The sequence below is a fragment of the Bufo gargarizans genome, chromosome 6, assembly GCF_014858855.1.
Source record: "Bufo gargarizans isolate SCDJY-AF-19 chromosome 6, ASM1485885v1, whole genome shotgun sequence".
Taxonomy (NCBI): domain Eukaryota; kingdom Metazoa; phylum Chordata; class Amphibia; order Anura; family Bufonidae; genus Bufo; species Bufo gargarizans.
The window spans coordinates 288,226,093-288,244,708 of NC_058085.1; the positions used below are offsets into that span (position 1 = coordinate 288,226,093).

General features: G+C 42.9%; 2 protein-coding genes across 2 annotated transcripts in view; both read left to right on the forward strand.

The window, feature by feature from the left end:
* Window positions 1–1,268, forward strand: part of SUPV3L1 (Suv3 like RNA helicase) — a 35,388-nt gene extending 34,120 nt beyond the window's left edge. Inside the window, exon 15 of the mRNA XM_044297847.1 lies at window positions 728–1,268. Coding sequence (XP_044153782.1) covers window positions 728–1,133 — 406 coding nt within the window. The 3' untranslated portion in view covers window positions 1,134–1,268. The remainder of the gene's footprint in view (window positions 1–727) is intronic.
* Window positions 1,269–17,817: 16,549 nt separating this feature from the next.
* Window positions 17,818–18,616, forward strand: part of HKDC1 (hexokinase domain containing 1) — a 42,769-nt gene continuing 41,970 nt past the window's right edge. Inside the window, exon 1 of the mRNA XM_044298891.1 lies at window positions 17,818–17,958. Within this exon, the coding sequence (XP_044154826.1) occupies window positions 17,896–17,958 (63 nt within the window). The 5' untranslated portion in view covers window positions 17,818–17,895. The remainder of the gene's footprint in view (window positions 17,959–18,616) is intronic.

Genomic DNA, 18,616 nt, shown 5'->3' on the forward strand with positions numbered 1-18,616 from the left:
AGAGGGACAGCTTATTACAATGACACGGCACCCTTTGGGGCAGGCACCTGCGCTGAGAAGGGACATGTCAGTTCTTCCTCCACTCAATAAACAACTTGGGCGCCAGGGAAATTTCGAGGAGGGTGTCGGCGGCAGAACACCTTTAGGCTACTTTCACATTTGCGTTTGGGGCTCCGCTTGTGAGTTCCGTTTGAAGGCTCTCACAAGCGGCCCCGAACGGATCTATACGGCCCCAATGCATTCTGAGTGGATGCGGATCTGCTCAGAATGCATCAGTCTGGCACCGTTTGGCCTCCGCTCAGCAGGCGGACACCCGAACGCAGCTTGCAGCGTTGGGGTGTCCGCCTGGCCGTGCAGAGGCAAACTGATCCGTCCAGACTTACAATGTAAGTCAATGGGGACGGATCCGTTTGAAGTTGACACAATATGGCTCAATTTCAAACTGATCCGTCCCCCATTGACTTTCAATGTAAAGTCTGGACGGATCCGTCTGACTAACTTTCACATTTAGAAATTTTTCTGAAATATAATGCAGACGGATCCGTTCTGAACGGATCCCATCGTCTGCATTATAGGAGCGGATCAGTCTGTGCAGACACCAGACGGATCCGCTCCGAACGCAAGTGTGAAAGTAGCCTTACCTGTTTCTGTACATTTTGAATTTTATACATATCTGTTGGTTGTAGGAAATGTCGCATACTTATTTCAGCATCTATTTCTTTCTTAGTTACCGCTTCATGGATATGTTTCCGGATGCTGGACTTGTCAGGGCTATTCAGAGAGAGCTGGACTGTATCATTCAGGCAGGCGTTCATAGCATCACCAAGCTCATAAGAGCCTCGGAAAGCAGGACAGCTCTTCAGATAGTCGATGAAGCCTCTACGGAGTCAGAAAATGCTTTGAATGTCACCACAATACCTGTACCTAGGAGAATCAGGGGGACCAAGTCGCTTCCATCAAATTCTGAACGACAGAAAGGATCTCTTACATCTAGACTGGTTCAGGATGGACTCCTTACACCAGACATGTTAAAACAGCTGGAGAAGGAATGGATGTCTCGTCAGCACACTCGTGGAAACCAGACCAGATTAAATGAACTGGACATTGTAAAAAAGAACAGAAAGAAGAAATAGTATCATAGATCATTTAGACTTTTATATTTTATTATTGTAAAATAAAAACAAAACCCAAAAATGTTGTACAGACAAAAATGTAAGGATTTTGCTTTGCTTCAAGTTTTGTAAGGGGTTAAAGAGGTATTCCAATTACATTGTTATCCCCTATTTACAGGATAGGGGATAACTATAAGATCGGTGGATGTCCTACCTCTGAGAACGCTGTACTCGGCTATCTCCAGAATTCCTATACAAATAAATGGAGCGGTCGCATTCATGCTGCAGACGGTGCCCCTGTTTTGTGATCGGTAAGAGGTCCCAGCGGTAGAGGTGAATGGGTCTGCATCTGATCTGCAAAAGTGTATTGGATGCAGACCTAAACTATGGTCGTGGGTATGAGGCCTCTGTTCTTTTTCACATGTCCGTAAATCTTGACCATGTGTTGTCCATGTTTTCCACAGACAGAACATGGATCCAATGTCAGTGTTTGTTCACATATCAGGGGTTTTCCACTTACCATGTTGGTGAAAAAACGACGGAGACCTGCAGTACTTTGGTCTGTGTCGCGGCCCAAACACGGCCATTAAAGTCTGTGAAAATCACTGACCACACAAATGGCATCCATGTTCTGTCAGTGGCTTTCACTGATAATTGGTAGGAGATGCTCTAGAAATCCCTTTTTTCAGTCTAACAGTGCACATGGTATACGGATGACACACAGAGGACAAAAATAACGGACACACAGATGCAGACATCTTCACTTACCGTCTTCCAAAAAAAAGGGGGTCAGTCAGTACATCCCAATGCGCAGGTGCACGCTGCCATGGCTAGAAAAACAGAAAGAAATTCAATGCAACAGCACTCTGCAAACACAAATAAAGTACAATAATGCCATAGAAACATAGAAACATAGAATGTGTCGGCAGATAAGAACCATTTGGCCCATCTAGTCTGCCCAATATATCTGAATCCTATGAATAGCCCCGGCCCTATCTTATATGAAGGATGGCCTTATGCCTATCCCATGCATGCTTAAACTCCTTCACTGTATTTGCAGCTACCACTTCTGCAGGACTTCTGCCATAGTAATAGAAAATGTTCTGGTGCTAATGCTACGCTTATTTGGTAAATTTGAGATTCTTGGCAAATACATTTTGTACAAAATTATTTGGGCACATCTGCCAAACATCAAGGTGATCTCTGTAAGACGGGTATAGAGTGGGCTCAGAATGCATGTTACCTGCATTCCCTGAATTTAATGGAGGCCATTTTGGCACCAAAAATGATAAAAAGCAGAGTGGACACAGCATGCATGTGGAACTTGCACTCCCTGAATTTTATGGTGGCTGTTATGGCACATAACAGGTAGCATTTAGTGTTCGGTTCCCGTCTTACAGAGATCGCCTTGACGTTTGGCAGGCGTGCCCAAATAATTTTGCACAAAATGTATTTGCCAAGAATCTCAAATTTACTAAATAAGCATAGCATTAGCACCAGAATATTTTCTATTACTATGACATTATTGTACTTTATTTGGTTCGCAGAGTGCTGTTGCATTGTATTTTTTTTCACTTACCGTCTTGTCATGGATGTCATCACTGACACAGACGTGTGAAAGACGTCTAAGATCTTGCTTTGGACTTTGTTCTAGCTAGACGCACACACCCACACACGGAAGATAAGATTTGATTGGTATAATTCTACGGATGTTATATATCAGCACTAAGGCTATCTCCTTCTGTATTGTTGATGAAGCATTTCCTACACCAGTCATGAACTCCTGTGCGCTAGAATGAGATGCCTCTTAAAAAATTAAGTTTATCTCTGTCCTTCGGTGCGCCGGAAACTGAAATTTACACCAGTTAGTCTACTTTCACACTAGCGTTTTGGCTTTCCATTTGTAAGATCCGTCATGGGCTCTCAGAAGCGGTCCAAAACAGATCAGTTTTTCCCTAATGCATTCTGAATGGAAAAGGATCCACTCAGAATGTATCAGTTTGCCTCCGTTCCATCTCCATTCCGCTCTGGATGCGGACACCAAAACGTTGCCTGCAGCGTTTTTCTGTCTGCCATGTGGTGCGGAGCAAGACGGATCCATACTGGCACACAATGTAAGTTAATGGGGAAGGATCCGTTTTCTCTGACATAATAGTAAATGGATCCGTCTCCCATTGACTTTCAATGGTGTTCATGACGGATCAGTCATGGCTGTAGAAGACATAATACAACTGGATCAGTTCATGACGGATGCATGCGGTTGTATTATTATAACAGAAGCGTTTTTGCAGATCTATAACGGATCCCCAAAAAACACTAATGTAAAAGTAGCCTTAGACTAGAGCTATAATTTATGCCAATTCTGGCACTAAGCACCACACCCTTTCATCACAGAGTAAGGGTGGGTTCACACTAGCGTTATGGAGTCCGTTATAACGGAATCCACAAGACGGAAGGACGGATCCGTTTTGCTGCCCATAGACTTGCATTATGACGGAAAGCAAAACGGACGCCTTTAAAAGGCATTCTGTTTGCTCTCCGTCCTAATAGAAGTTTATGGGAATCAAAACGGATCCGTCTGGTTCCCGTTATGCAAGACGGAAAACAAAGTCCACCGGACTTTGTTTTCCGTCTTGCATAACGGGACCCAGACGGATCCGTTATGTTTTCCCATAGACTTCTATTAGGACGGAGCAAAACAGAATGCCTCTTAAAGGCTTCCGTTTTGCATTCCATCCTATGGATTCCGTTATGTTCCGTTAAAACCCTGTTATAACGGAAAGCCATAACGCTAGTGTGAACCCACCCTAACATAGTTTTATAAGGCAAAAAAAAAAAAAAGACATCTGTCCATTCAGTTCAGTCTGTTATCCTCTTGATCCAGAGGAAAGCAAAAAAAAGAACATGCCAATTTTCCTCACTTTAGGGGAAAAGTTCCTTCCAGACTCCAATCAGGCAATCCGAATAACTCCCTGGATGAGCGACCCCTCTCTAGTAGCTATAGCCTGTAATATTATTACACTCCAGAAATACATCCAGGCCCCTCCTGAACTCTTTTAGTGAGCTCACCATCACCACCTCCTCAGGCAGAGAGTTCCAATGTCTCACTATGGTGACTATGAAAGTGGCGAAAAGCACAAAAAGCCCTACATGATGTGCAACATAGCGTGCACGATAATTTGCAACTTTTTTATGCTACAAAAGTGGTGTAAAATCCTTTATGTATCTCCCTCTGTGTTTGTGCACTCTGCTCATGTCACAAGCAGGATATACTACCAAGAACTGTAAGAAATTATTATATATAAATATATACAATACACCCTTTTACTGGGTCTGATTAGAGGTTGGATGCAATCAATGAGTATAAAAAAAGGATATATTGTATAGTGTGCAAAATTAATATTACAGTATAATTATAGATGAGCATGGAGTTACAGTGGAACAAAAGAAATAAATATTACATGGAGACGTACACACATAACAATAATTACAATTACTTCACCAATCCAAGATGACAAAACAGAGAACTCTTTAAACCTCCCAGTACACATTTACCACACATGGCCTTTTTAGGTCTGTCCACCAGTCTCCTCTCCTGTCCCCTTCCAGGTTTCTCCCAGCCTCCTCCAGCTTCCCCCCATATACCCCAAAGCATGGATCTTTTATTCCTTGAAAGCGGTCAACCCCCATCCATACCAACACCCCATGTCAGTTATCTGAGAGTCTGTGGGCCTGCCCAGAAACTGAATCGTGATCAACCAGGTATTTTAGCATTTTATGACACTTCTCCAATATTGACACATTTTGAGTGCCTTTTGTTCTCTGGCAAACAGCATATGTAAGAGATACAGGATCATACAAGGCCTTTATCTGTGAGAATCAGAGTAAGACAATAGGAGCTAGATAAATACTAGGGGTACTTTCACACTACTGTTTTTATTTTCCGGCACTGAGTTCCGTCATAGGGGGCTCTATAACGGAAAAGAACTGATCAGTTTAATCCCCATACATCTTTGAATTGAGAGAAATACGTTCAGGATGTCTTCAGTTCAGTCATTTTTACTTTTCAGGACGGAGATAATACCGCAGCATGCTACGGTTTTATCTCCAGCAAAAAAAACGAAACACTTGCCTGAATGTCTGCATTTTTTTTCCAAAGGAATGTATTCGTGCCGGATCCGTCCTTCCGGTCTGTGCATGCGCAGACCTTTAAAAATGTGAAAAAAATAAATACCGGATCCGTTTTGCCAGATGACACCGGAAAAACTGATAAGGAATTGCAATGCATTTTTCTGACTGATCAGAATCCTGATCAGTCTGAAAAATTATTACAAGTAGTTTACACAAAACATAGACAGACACATAAACGGTAATTAAATATACTATGTTAAATAAACCCGGAAAGAGTAAGTAAAAACCCACTCAGTGTACATGAATACACCAACCAACAAGAATAAACTGAGATTAAACGGGTATATCATCAAAAATAAATAGGGATGTGCTCATTGGCTCTAGGTGCTCAGCTATACCCGCTTGGGTTATCCACAGGTGGATGTTCACTGTGCACCTGAGCCAGTTTTGCATGTATTTGGACGTTTAAGCCGTCACCACAGCTGCAATTGTGGTATCTGACCATTGATATAGTGACTTCTTATGCACTTGCACTTTAACCTTCTGTTGGCTGTTATGTGGTCCCACAACTTGGAACCATCAGACATCCATATGTCGCGGTGCTATCTGCAACCACTTTTTTGATATGGTGTTTTGCCACTCAGTATTTGCACTTTTGCATTTTTATATCTGTGATGGCAGTTATACATACAGAAATCAGTGAGGTTTTGTACTCCTTTTTTCTACCGCCTTTTGTACATTGCATACTCCAAAACCCCTCCCCCCCATGTCTCATTTGTGTTAACATACCTCCTCAGATGTAGCCATTTTTTATCTGTTGTCTCATGTCTCGTTTTTATGTGTCATTAATTCAATAAAGGATTATTTTTGATGATATACCCGTTTAATCTCAGTTTATTCTTGTTGGTTGGGTCAGTCTGAAAAATGCCTGATCAGTCAGAAAAAATGACATGCGTTTGCATACAGTTTGCCTGCAACAGAACTGCCTGTCAGAATCAAACAACGCAAGTGTGAAAGTACCCTAATGCGTACAGTCACCTACCCGTCTCTGATTCACACAAATAAATCCCTCATAATCTATAAAATATAATGCAACATGCTGCATGTATTATTTCCAAAACCTGTATTTTTTATTTTTTTCATTATTTAAAGGGGTATTATCAACACGCAGTTTTATACTTACCTGCTCCCGGCGCGCTAACCACTTCCTGTTTTCGGCAGGGGGCGGGCTCCACCTTGATTGATGTCTTCTCCCGGCCGGGCCGCGCGCTGTACTGAACGCGCACGCCGAGGCTGCGCATGCGCCCTGGTGACTTCTTCCTGGCAAGTATACTATACTGGCCAGGAAGAAATCACCATAGCGCATGCGCGGCCTTCAGTACAGCGCGCGGCGTGGCCGGGAGAAGAGAAGAAGTCGTCTGCGCACGCGCGGACACCGCGATTCCTGAGAAGAGCGGTGGCCGTAACCAGTGGAGACGGAAGACAACAGTCAGGTAAGTATAGGTTTATTTTCTTCTAAGGGGTGGGGATTTGTTAATTAAATATATTTAGAAGAATGATCACTGTTAAATCATTAACAGATTTAACAGTGATCATTAAGATGAGAAGTACCCCTTTAAGCAATTTCAATAAAGACAAGAACAAGAGTCTCTTCACTACAATAAAACATATCAGACATATATCTGTAAGGCGCGAGTTGTCAGCAACTCAATATCTTCATCATCATTGAAATAAAACATGTCAAATATAGACCTGTGTGAAAAGTCCTCTGTGACAAATCATCTTCAGCGCGTTGTCCATATGATATAGTCTAACAGTGCTTCAAACGATCAATCTTCTCCTAAATACTGTATAATCAGACAGACAGTAGGAGGGAGACAAACAGCAATATAAGGGGAGGGTTGTGGGGAAAGGGGGAGGAGAGGAAAAAAAAAGGGGGGGGGTGTGGAAGAGGGATGAGTAAAGTAAGAAAGAAGGTCTCCATTATGTAACAGAGTGTGGTATTCTGGTGTGTCCTGGAAGGTGAACCACAGAGTCCTGTCAGGTTGTAATAATTCAATTAAGAATTATTAATTTTGGTCATAAAAATTATTAACCATAAAAAATTTTTTTTTTATAAAATTTGTCAGAAATTCTTAAAATCATGACCTGGTGAATTGTAGACAACCTAATTGATACAATTCGCATCTGAGTCCGACTATTTCCTCAGATAAATAAGTTCTATTTGACGTGAGATGACGTTAATGATAAAACATGTAATCCTACATTACACAACAATACACAGGTATTATAAAAATATGCAGATTTATTGGATACAAGGTTATAAACATATATAAGTAAATAAACACAATGATACATGCAAATGAATATATATAGCATTAATATAAAGCATTACAAGCTTAAAGGGGTTGTCCGGGTTCAGAGCTGAACCCGGACATACCCTTATTTTCACCCCGGCAGCCCTCCTGAGCCTGGCATCGGAGCATCTCATGCTCCGATGCGCTCCCGTGCCCTGCGCTAGATCGCGCAGGGCACAGGCTCTTGTGTTTACAATAACACACTGCCGGGCGGTAACTTCCGCCCAGCAGTGTGTTCGGTGACGTCACCGGCTCTGAGGGGCGGGCTTTAGCTCTGCCCTAGCCGTTTTACTGGCTAGGGCAGAGCCAAATCCCGCCCATCAGTGCCGGTGACGTCACCGGGGTTCCTGTCAGCCCCATAGAGAGCCCCGGTACGTCACCGGAACTCAGAAAATGCCTTTGCCCTGCGCGATTTAGCGCAGGGCAAAGGAGAGCATCGGAGCATGAACTGCTCCGATGCTCATGTCAGGGGGGCTGCCAGGGGGAAAATGGAGGTATGTCCAGGTTCAGCTCTGAACCTGGACAACCCCTTTAACAATACATGTGAGTGGAAATAACTTGTCACATTATAACCAAGCTATTATTAGGTTAGGATATCAAATAGGAACATCATTTATATACATCAATTCTCTGTTCGGAGGAAACCTCATGATATCAGGATGGGCCTGTCTAATCCTAGACATCAATATGGAATGCTAAATACATTCCACCCCCCTCTAACCAACTACACATCACATTACTTCAGGATGGGAAAATCCATTCAAGGATATAACTTAGAAGAGATAACTATATCCTTCCGCCCCATCCTGGACTATTTTCACACATATGACTTTGGTAAGACTATTAAGACAAATAACAGGGATCTAGGATCTTTCCTAGACCATATCTTAAATGGGGAAGACTTGAAATAAGTCTTTCCTGTGGGAATCCTTCAATTAGCTTGGCGAAGAATGTTCTATCAATAAATATATATATATATACATATATGCAGAGAATCGGACAGCACTCCAAGACTTGACAAAAGTAGAAATCTTTATTCACCCATGTGAAAAATAATTTGCAACGTTTCAGCTCACAATCGAGCCTTTCTCAAGCTTGAGAAAGGCTCGATTGTGAGCTGAAACGTTGCAAATTATTTTTCACATGGGTGAATAAAGATTTCTACTTTTGTCAAGTCTTGGAGTGCTGTCCGATTCTCTGCATTTATTAGAAGGTGGAAAGCTCATTCCTTTGGACATAGCACCTGAGCCAACAGACTGGTGCCGCCAAATCTCCTTTTCTGCTATATATATATACATATATATATATATATATATATATATAAGCAATTATTTTATACTTTGCTAGATTATGAGTCTTGATTCTTCTGCAGGTAGAATGAAGTCTCACAATATCCTAAGACTACATCTCAATATGGAGATGATCAATTAATTAATTTATTTATTTATTCGCCAATCTAGATGGTATAATTTCACCCACACTATCAAATTAGTCTTAATAAAATGAAATATCATTTTCTGTGTCTCTTACCAAGTCCTAGTAGAAATCTCACTTCTGCTCCTAGGAAAGCTGGGTGGTCCATCATAGCGCATGTAACCATGGCTTTCATCCTGATAGACACCTCTAGAGAGCTCAACTTCTCCTCTCTCCTCTCCTCTTTCTTGTGTGTCCCCTTTCTCCCCCCTGTGTATGGTTTATGATCACAAACTTATCAGTTAGACACACCTTCCTAATTTGGAGCTTTCCAATCATTGTTGGATGGGTGTGATCATTGATAAGAAATGACATCATAACCTTACCCAGAATGCACTTTTGCTACTGTTGTAATGTCACCTACTCATACCTAGGTGGCACTGCTGTGTAAGCTATTTGCATCATAGTATAAAGGGTTAACTTCTGTAAGTCTGAATAAAGGTATAATATACAATTGACCTTAAAAGCTTTAATTCAAGGCTATAGGGATTAACTCTGACACTTGTAGCAATTAGAGACAGACCTCTAGGCGTCTCTCTGAATGTTTCTCACACTGTTTATTTGTGGATCGTAAATAACTTCAATGGCTTTGTTTTCTCAGAGATATCAGTATCTCCTCTCATACCAAAGAGGTGAATAATTGTTACAAAACACACATCTTCACAGACACTCTTTTAGAGACAAAGATTCTCCTAATGAGAAATATATATAATATACTAGATACATGTTGTCTTCATCACATATAACAGTATAATATATATTATGTGTTCTACTGATTGTCTTATGCTAAGGACTAAGGCTCATTAAATGAATACAGGAATATTATATATTTTGCTTCATTAATAAATGCCTAATTGTATAGGTAATTATCACCAGCTGCATAGAGCTTATCTTTACCTCCCTGTCATAAATTTTAAAGTAGACAAGGAGTATTCTTCTCAGACTGGTACATTTATGAGAAGAATAACACTAAAAAGTAGAAACCTTCGTGTGACCTTACTTTGGCTATCTCAAGACATACAAAATTGTAACTATAGTCGAGCATGGCTCTTAAAGGGAATGAACATTCATCTTGACTAAAATAATTGGATATCAATGCATTTACCTATGAAAAGGCACAACAGTCCATGCCTAGACAAATGCCTCATGAGAGTTTTTCAAGGTGGCTGTTAGTTCCTCCATTCTCTGAATGTCCTCTACCTTGTTGACCCAAAGGTGTCAAAGAGTAAAGGACCTTAACATGTATAGCTTGGAAGAAAGACGAGACAGAGGGGATATGATAGAAACTTTTAAATACATAAAGGGAATCAACAAGGTAAAAGAGGAGAGAATATTTAAAAGAAGAAAAACTGCTACAAGAGGACATAGTTTTAAATTAGAGAGGCAAAGGTTTAAAAGTAATATCAGGAAGTATTACTTTACTGAGAGAGTAGTGGATGCATGGAATAGCCTTCCTGCAGAAGTGGTAGCTGCAAATACAGTGAAGGAGTTTAAACATGCATGGGATAGGCATAAGGCCATCCTTCATATAAGATAGGGCCAGGGGCTATTCATAGTATTCAGTATATTGGGCAGACTAGATGGGCCAAATGGTTCTTATCTGCCGACACATTCTATGTTTCTATGTATAGCAGGTGGGGAAGGTGATTTCCATCTGGCTGGGATACAGGTCCTCGCAGCGTTTACTAGGTGACGCAATATTGATTTGTATAGTAGGCGGTTAGGTAGGTCCGAAAGGAGTAATAAAAAGATGCTCGGAGAATTCGGAATGGGAAAGGAGAAGATCTGTGTCATGGTTTTATATATCGACTCAGAAAATTGTCTGATTATATTTATCAATATATGGAGGGTGGAAGTCCGGATTCCGAGCTACCAACGCTCTGTAAAATTCTGAAAGAGAGTGTCGGTAGACTCCTGAGCCGATACAGACCTTTTCGAATGAAGTCAAGGATCTGTCGAAGCCCAGAGACGAGGGGATTGAGGAGAGGAAATTAGATATTTGTCTAGCCCTCCAATGCCCCAGGGCACACGGGTCCAATAGTTTTTTTTTTTATTCGGAATGTGTGAGCCATCTCCCTGCAGTTCTGAAGAAAGGGGCCCTGCACTTACCACTCAGACGCCATTGTAGGTATGGCCCTGAGGAACAGCTCACTTGGAAGTCTGGGTAACCCAGGATTGGGAACAATGGGGAGGGTGAAGGGGATAGTGTGTTCACGGCAGCATATTTGTGGAATTGGAATAAGGTGGGGCCTATGGTGGGGTGAGCGGAAAGCGCAGGTTGGTGTCCACACCATTGCCCAGGGCAAGAGCGCTAGAGGGGTTCGAGAGCAATGCTGTTCAATGGTGACCCATTGCTTAAAGGGAGCGTGTTGACACCAGTCCATCACCTGCTGAAGCATGGTAGCTGCATAATATTTTATAAGGTCTGGGATTCCCAGTCCCCCCCGTTCCTTCGGGATATGAAGCAGAGAGCGGGCCAGCCTCGGACTCTTGCCCTCCCAAATAAAGTTGAATAGGTCTCGTGTATTTTGACAAATAAATTGGGAGGTAGTTTAATTGGGAGAGTCTGAAATAGGTACAGTAGGCGCGGGAGGACATTCATTTTAAAAACAGCCAAACCATGTGTACATACCCTTTGTCCATTTCATGAGGTCTCCTTTAATCCGACCTAGTAAGGGGGTATAGTTTCTACTGTAGATTTCATTAAATTCTTTCGGAATCCAAGTTCCTAAATATTTAACCGCTCCAGCTGACCATCGGAACGGGAAAGAGGTCCTTAAGTTGGATTCCAAGGAGCTGGAAATAGCAAAATATTTAAGGCCTCTGATTTTTTAAAGTTAATCAGATTCTGGAAAGATGTCATAGGCTTTGTGATTGTAAACATTAGGTCATCTGCATATGCCGCAATTTTATATTCCTGCCCCGTAATGCAAGACCCGTGATATTAGGGTTCAACCGTATTGTTCGGAGTAAAGGCTCTAAGCAGAGTACGAAAATCAAGGGCGATAGGAGGCAACCCTGTCTGGTCCCGTTTTGTATTTCAAACGTGGGTGATAAAATCCCTTTCACCTTCATTGCCATGGAGGGGCTGGTATATAAGGAGCGGATCCAGGCCATTATTGAGCCGTCTATGCCTATATGGTTTAGGACTTCAAATATTCACTGTCAGCTCACTCTATCAAAAGCCTTTCCAGCGTCTGTGGACAAAAGGAAGAATGGTACGTGCTGAAGTTTAGCTTGGTGAATCAGGTTCAGTACTTTGGTGGTATTGTCTCGGGCCTCCCTGGATAGGATAAAGCCCACTTGGTCAGAGTGGATCAGGCTTGATAATAGGGGAGCTAGGCGCGTGGCTAAGATTTAGGCAAAAAGCTTGAGGTCTACATTAAGTAATAAGATTGGGCGATAACTCGCACAGGCTGTTGGATCCTTTCTCTCCTTATGTATAACTGTGATGTGCGCATGAGTCATGTCTCTGAGAAGAGGGGTTCCTGTCGCTACTGTGTTAAGGGCCTTAATGAGTGGAGCCTGCAGTAGAGGTAAGTACTTCTTATAATAAGATGCAGGTAGTCCATCTGGACCAGGGGCTTTGCTTGATTGTATGGTTTTTAAGGCTTCCGAAAGTTCTTCTTCCGAAATGGGCCTGCCTAGATCTGAAAGTGCCTCTTGTGGGATTTTTGGGAGACCCGATTGAGATAAATATTGCACATAATGGGGGTAAGGGAAAGCCTAGTTTCGCTGGGGCAGGAGATGTTATACAGGGATTTGTAGTATTGGGCAAAAACCTCAGTTATTTTATCTGGGTCAATAAGGTTACTGCCCTTTGAGGTGGCGATTTGGGGGACATCGTTTCTCACTCTCTGTTCCCGCAAAGATCGAGCTAGGGTCCTGCTACATTTATTGCCATATTCAAAGAAGTGTCTTCTACCTGTGGTTAATAAGGTTTTGGTGCGTATGTTTAATTTGTCTTTCAGCTTCCCGCGAGCTATCAAAAGGGCTGCCTTTTTGTGAACAAGCTCAAGGAAAACCTCTGCAAGAAGTTGGGAGATTTCCTCTACTCTTTCTTTTTTTCTGCCTGGCTCCATGCTTAATGAGAGCCCCTCTGATCACACATTTATGAACCGCCCATACTGTAAGGGGGGAAGTGTTATCCACCTGGTTTTCCACGAAGTAACTGGACAGAACCTTGTGGATATCTTAAGAGATCACCAGATCCTGTATTAGAGACTCATTCAATCGCCACTGCCAGGATTTGGGTGCTGGAAGCGGGATTCTATTAAGAAGCATTGAGGATAGCATGATCAGACAAGGTCATTGTGTCGACCGAGGAGGAAGCTAAAAGAGGAACCGCTGATTGTCTTATCAGGAAGTAGTCTAACCTGGAGTAGGCATCTCTTGCCGCAGAGTAATGGGTGTAGTCCCGGTCATCCGGGTTCACCGCCCTCCATACATCTATCAGTTGGTGGGAGTGTAGAACACGTTTGATATGATGGAGATAAGAATAGACCAAGTGTGAAGCCCCTCTAGATACGTCTACCTGCAGGTCTATGGCAACATTTAGATCCCCCCAACCAAGAGCACACCTTTTGCAAAACCCTCTAATTTCGATAGTATTCCCGCTAGAGCCTTGTGTTGATTGGTGTTGGGGAGGTACACATTGGCTAGAGTGTAAAGTTGTCCTGCTAGATGGCCTTTTGCGAAAAGGTATCTACCATTATCATCAGTCTGAAAGTCTACCAGTTCCCAGGGGGTAGATCTGGAGATTAGTATGCTTACACCCCTAGATTTTGACACCGAGTAGCAACTATGGTAAGAATCTGGATATCTGGAGGATCTGAAAGAGGGTAGTGCTCCCTTACGGAAGTGTGTTTCCTGTATGAATGCAATCTTTACCTTCTTGCTCTATAGGAGTCGGAGGATAGAGGACCTTTTTTATGGAGTATTCAGTCCATTGGCATTAATGGACGCAAAGTTGACGGTAGACATTCTTTTAGTCTATAATAAGGGAGAAAGAGAATAACACAAAAAAAAGGGGGGGGGAGTGGAAGGGCGGGTTAGAGACTAGAACGAGAGGGCAAGGAAGACGACAGACGGGGATAGAGTTTTTTTAAGAACTCTATAGGATAGCTTTTTGAAAGCCAAATACCCGGTCCAGCTAATTCGAAGCAGGTAAAATAACAATAACCCAAAAACTTGTGGAATAAAAACCACTTAGCAAATCTCGGCAAGCCCACAGATGAGCCAACCAAGAGTCGCGTTACTATGTGGGGAGAGAGAGAGCAAATCTAACTGCTATCCCTTCCCTGGGCCAGGTATAACGAAACAGTGTGGAACCCCTGGCTGAGGACAAGACGTCTATGAGGATAGATTCCAACAAGACCAAATGGGGGACTGATAGTTCCCCACTCTGCTGGAGAATTGTAAGAGTCCCAGGTTGACTCTGATCTTTTCTGGGGGGGACAGCTAGGGTCAAGACTAAACTAATCAGCCACAGTCCCCGGTCGCCAGCTCCATGTGGAAATCCTGGTTAGGTGACTGTCTCCTTGGGGAGAGGCTGCGTGGAGAACTGTCCATGGGTCGTGTGGGAGGGACAGACATCTGAGGCATGAGAATAGGGACATCCAGCCAGTTCGGTAAAGAGAGAGTGGTAAGTTCCAAGAACCTAGCCAAATCCTCTGATTGGTCTGGAGAATGTAAAGCAAAGGATAGTCCATTTTTGCGGATGATCAGGTGAAACGGGTGTCCCCATCCATAAGTGGCTCCAGATTCAGTGATCAATTGTAGGATAGGTTTGAGGGTGCGTCTCATCATCAAGGTGTGCCTCGAGACATCTGGTAGGAGTTGGATTTGGGCCCCCGCAAACATTGTAGGACCATGTCTCCATGCCCGTTGTAAGATCTCCTCTTTCTCCCTAAAGAAGTGAACCCAGCATAAGACATCTCTGGGAGCCTGGTTCTCTTGGCATCTGGGACCCAGCACTCTATGTATTCTGTCCAATTCTACCACTGCATCTGGTGGTCTGGAGAGTAGGGTATTGAAAATACAGGTAACAGCTTTAGGTAGGTCAGAAGCAGGCACCTCCTCTGGTATCCCACGTAGTTTGATATTGTTATGACGACCTCTATTTTCTTGATCATCAACTTGTAGAAGTATGTGTCTTCATCAACTGCAGTAAGGCGAGAGTCTAGAGCAGAGGTGGCCTGTACTTGTGCAGATAGCTGAGTAGAAACATTGCTTAGGTCCGACTTGACAGCTGCAATGGCCTGGTTTTGTTTGGATTCAACTCGTAAAATAATAGCTTCCATGTCTTGCTTGGTAGGAAGGTTACTAAGGAGGGACCAGGGAGCGCCTGCTGCCGAAGGCGGAGGCTGAGGACAAGGTATCAGAGCCATCAGAACAAGCAGGGGTCTGGAAGATTGCAGGGGTAGACAAGGGGTCCAAGATGGTGTTGGGCACAGAGATACGCATGTAGAGTGTCACTCACTTAGGCGGTGCGGTTATGTCCCCAGCAGTATCCTTATGAGCCGCTGGTATGGAGGATTTGGGCGCGGGAGAATTTAAGAGATACGCATGTAGAGTGTCCCTCACCATGTCCAGAGAGGCTTCGGCCTCCGTCATTGTGTCTGCATGGGGTGTGCACGAGAGGGGCCCGATGACTGGTGCTGGAAGTCGAGATGTCGTCAGCTCTGGAGTTGAGGAGCTGCTGTGTAGAGCGGGGTTTGACGGGGCTGTCGGTGTCCAGAACGTGTCCAGAGGGCCATCTTGGGATCCGTCGTCGGGCAAGCAGAAACCAGAGCTTGGCTGAAGTACCGCGCAACATTGGGTTATGGCGCCAGAAAAGAGGAGCCCCTGTGTCCAGAACGTCTGAACATCCTCCCTCCGGTTCAAAAATCCGGGTAAAAGCGTCCAGGGGTGAGATTAGAAGACCCAGGGTCTGGGAGCTCAGCAGAGTGTGTCCTCAGGGCAGCATACTCAGGCCACGCCCCCTCCAAAAACCTGTATTTCTTACAGAACTATGGGTACAGAACACTAAAAAGTACAATAATTTATTCTGTGGTGTGCTGCGTCCATGTCACAGATGAAAAAAACTGAAACAAAACACACACTCTGTATAAAAATGTAAATTTTTGGAGGTGGTCCATGTGCATCCAGCACTTTTTGTCAGCCCCATAAAAAAAATTGCTTATTCTTGTTCACAAAAGAGACAAGAATAGGACATGTTCTATCATTTGCAGCTCAGCAACACAGATGCGGTCAGCACATGGATGACAACCATGTGCTGTTCTAATTTTTTGCAGCCCCTTAAAAATGAGTGGGTCCGCATAGGATCTCAAAAAAATGCGGATCAGACGCAGACCAAAATAACAGTCATATCAATGTGCCCCTAAGCTGATGTTTTTCTACCCTTAGGCAATTGTTACATGGTCACGGTCAGTGTTTTTCATTAGTATCTGTAAGACAAAACCAGGAGTGGGACCTACAGTGGAAAAGTATGCTGGAAAGATTTGTGCTTCTTGGGTTATTGACAGACTCCTGGCTTTGGCTTACAATACCGATAAAAATACTGAGCAAGTACTAAGTGTGAAAATGGCCCTATAGGTGATTTATATCAAGTCCCATGACTTTCTGATAGTCCAGAGTATTGGATAACCTGGCACATACCAGGTCCCATTAATGCCATATTAAATGGGTTGTCCTACGAAAAATATTCTACATTTTTCAAACCAGCAGCTCGATCTGAATCCTTTTGTAATTACAAGTAAACATTTAGTATAGCCGCTGAGTTATTCAATGAAATCTATCTGTATAGCGCCACCTGCTGTTTGCTCTTTTTCTAATTTCTCTGTCCATCTCACTGAGGCGGACGCACATGCTCAGTTCCATCCTTCAACTGCCACCTGCTGCAGTAGAAAGCACACACCCTGAGTGTGCATGCCCCTTTAACTGCCATCTTGAATTAAATTGAGCAAAGCAATTGGAGAAATGAATGAGGAGATCTCTGGATCCATGTGAGGTACAGGGCTGGTTCAAAGTTTATTAGAAAGAGATGCTCATGTGCTATATGCGGTCTGATTTTAATTATTACATTAATCATGGGATAACCCCTTTAAAGTAATTCTACTAAAAAAGGTTCTGTTCATGCATCGTTTTCCATTCAGAGCATGCGGTATGCTGGGATGTTTCCTGATGGGTGAACAGAAACCCCTAACTAGAGATGAGTCAATTTCCTATTTTGAAATTCCTTTGCGATTAGTTTACTGGTAAAAGCAGAATTGCGTTATGGATTCCGTTACCACGAACAATAGCGCAATTCTATGACGGAATGCATGACGGAAAGCCTTTAGAGGCATTCCGTTATTCATTCCGTCATAATAGAAGTCTATGGGCTGAATAACTGATCCGTCCGGTTTTGGTTATGCAGGTGTATAAATAAGTAAAAATATGTGACTATAGCCTTATCCTTTAAAAATCTTCTTCTAACCTGTGACATGTTTTGTTCTAGTAGAGATAAGCAGCGTCAGAAATATAGTATTTGGCAATTTCCCCTTGGAATGGACATGCATGCTCGGCCTAGAGTTGTCACACATGGACCATGAGAATGTGTCTGTGCATATGACTCATTCCCCACAGCTTAATCAATATCTAGTCCCAGCAATAAACCCAGAAAAGAGCGTTAATGATTGAACCAGCAAAGTTAATCACTGCAGCCTCTGTCTTCACAATTTTCATAGTCCTCTTGTAGCAAACGGATGTGGACCCTTCTACGTTAGAACTTTACTTTAGGGTTTTTTACTAGACTATTCCTTTATACTCTTTAGTCTAAAATGTTTGCGGTACATTTAGTGTCGTTCTGGTTCACAAAACTAAAAGAAGATCAGATAAAGAAGGTAAGCAGCGTCCTTTCATTTTCTTAATGTGTCAACCTATTGATCAGTTCATGGGGCAGAACTGGGATTAGTGACTGAATGGTTTTGATCTCAGACTTATGAATTGTGGTGCTATAGTATGTCCTGAATGTGGTCCCGATACAGCCCACATATACCTTCACTCAGTAATTGAAATACCTAATCGTCATAGCTGTGCCTCGTTTCGGGGCTAGCTGAGGGTGTGGGTGCTCAGTTGGGGTGGACTTAGTTGTGGTATGAATAATGTAGGTTAGGGCTCATGCAAACGAACGTATTCTCTTTCCTTGTCGGTTCCATTTTTTTTGCAGACCGTATGCGGTACCATCCATTTCAATGGGTCCGCAAAAAAAACAGGATTTACACCATGTGCATTCCGTTTCCATATGTCAGTTCTGCAAAAAAATAGAACGTTGTCCTATTATTGTCTGCATTAAGGACAAGGATTGGACTGTTCTATTAGGGGCCAGCTGTTCCGTTCCGCAAAATACAGAATGCACATGGACATCATCCGTATTTTTTGCAGACAGCCTTTATTTGTTTGTATTCAGCTCATTTTATAATGTTTTAATGGAGAACTCACAGTTTTTATGCCTGACGTGGACACAACTATTGATGTTGTATGCCGCTACGGCGTTCACAG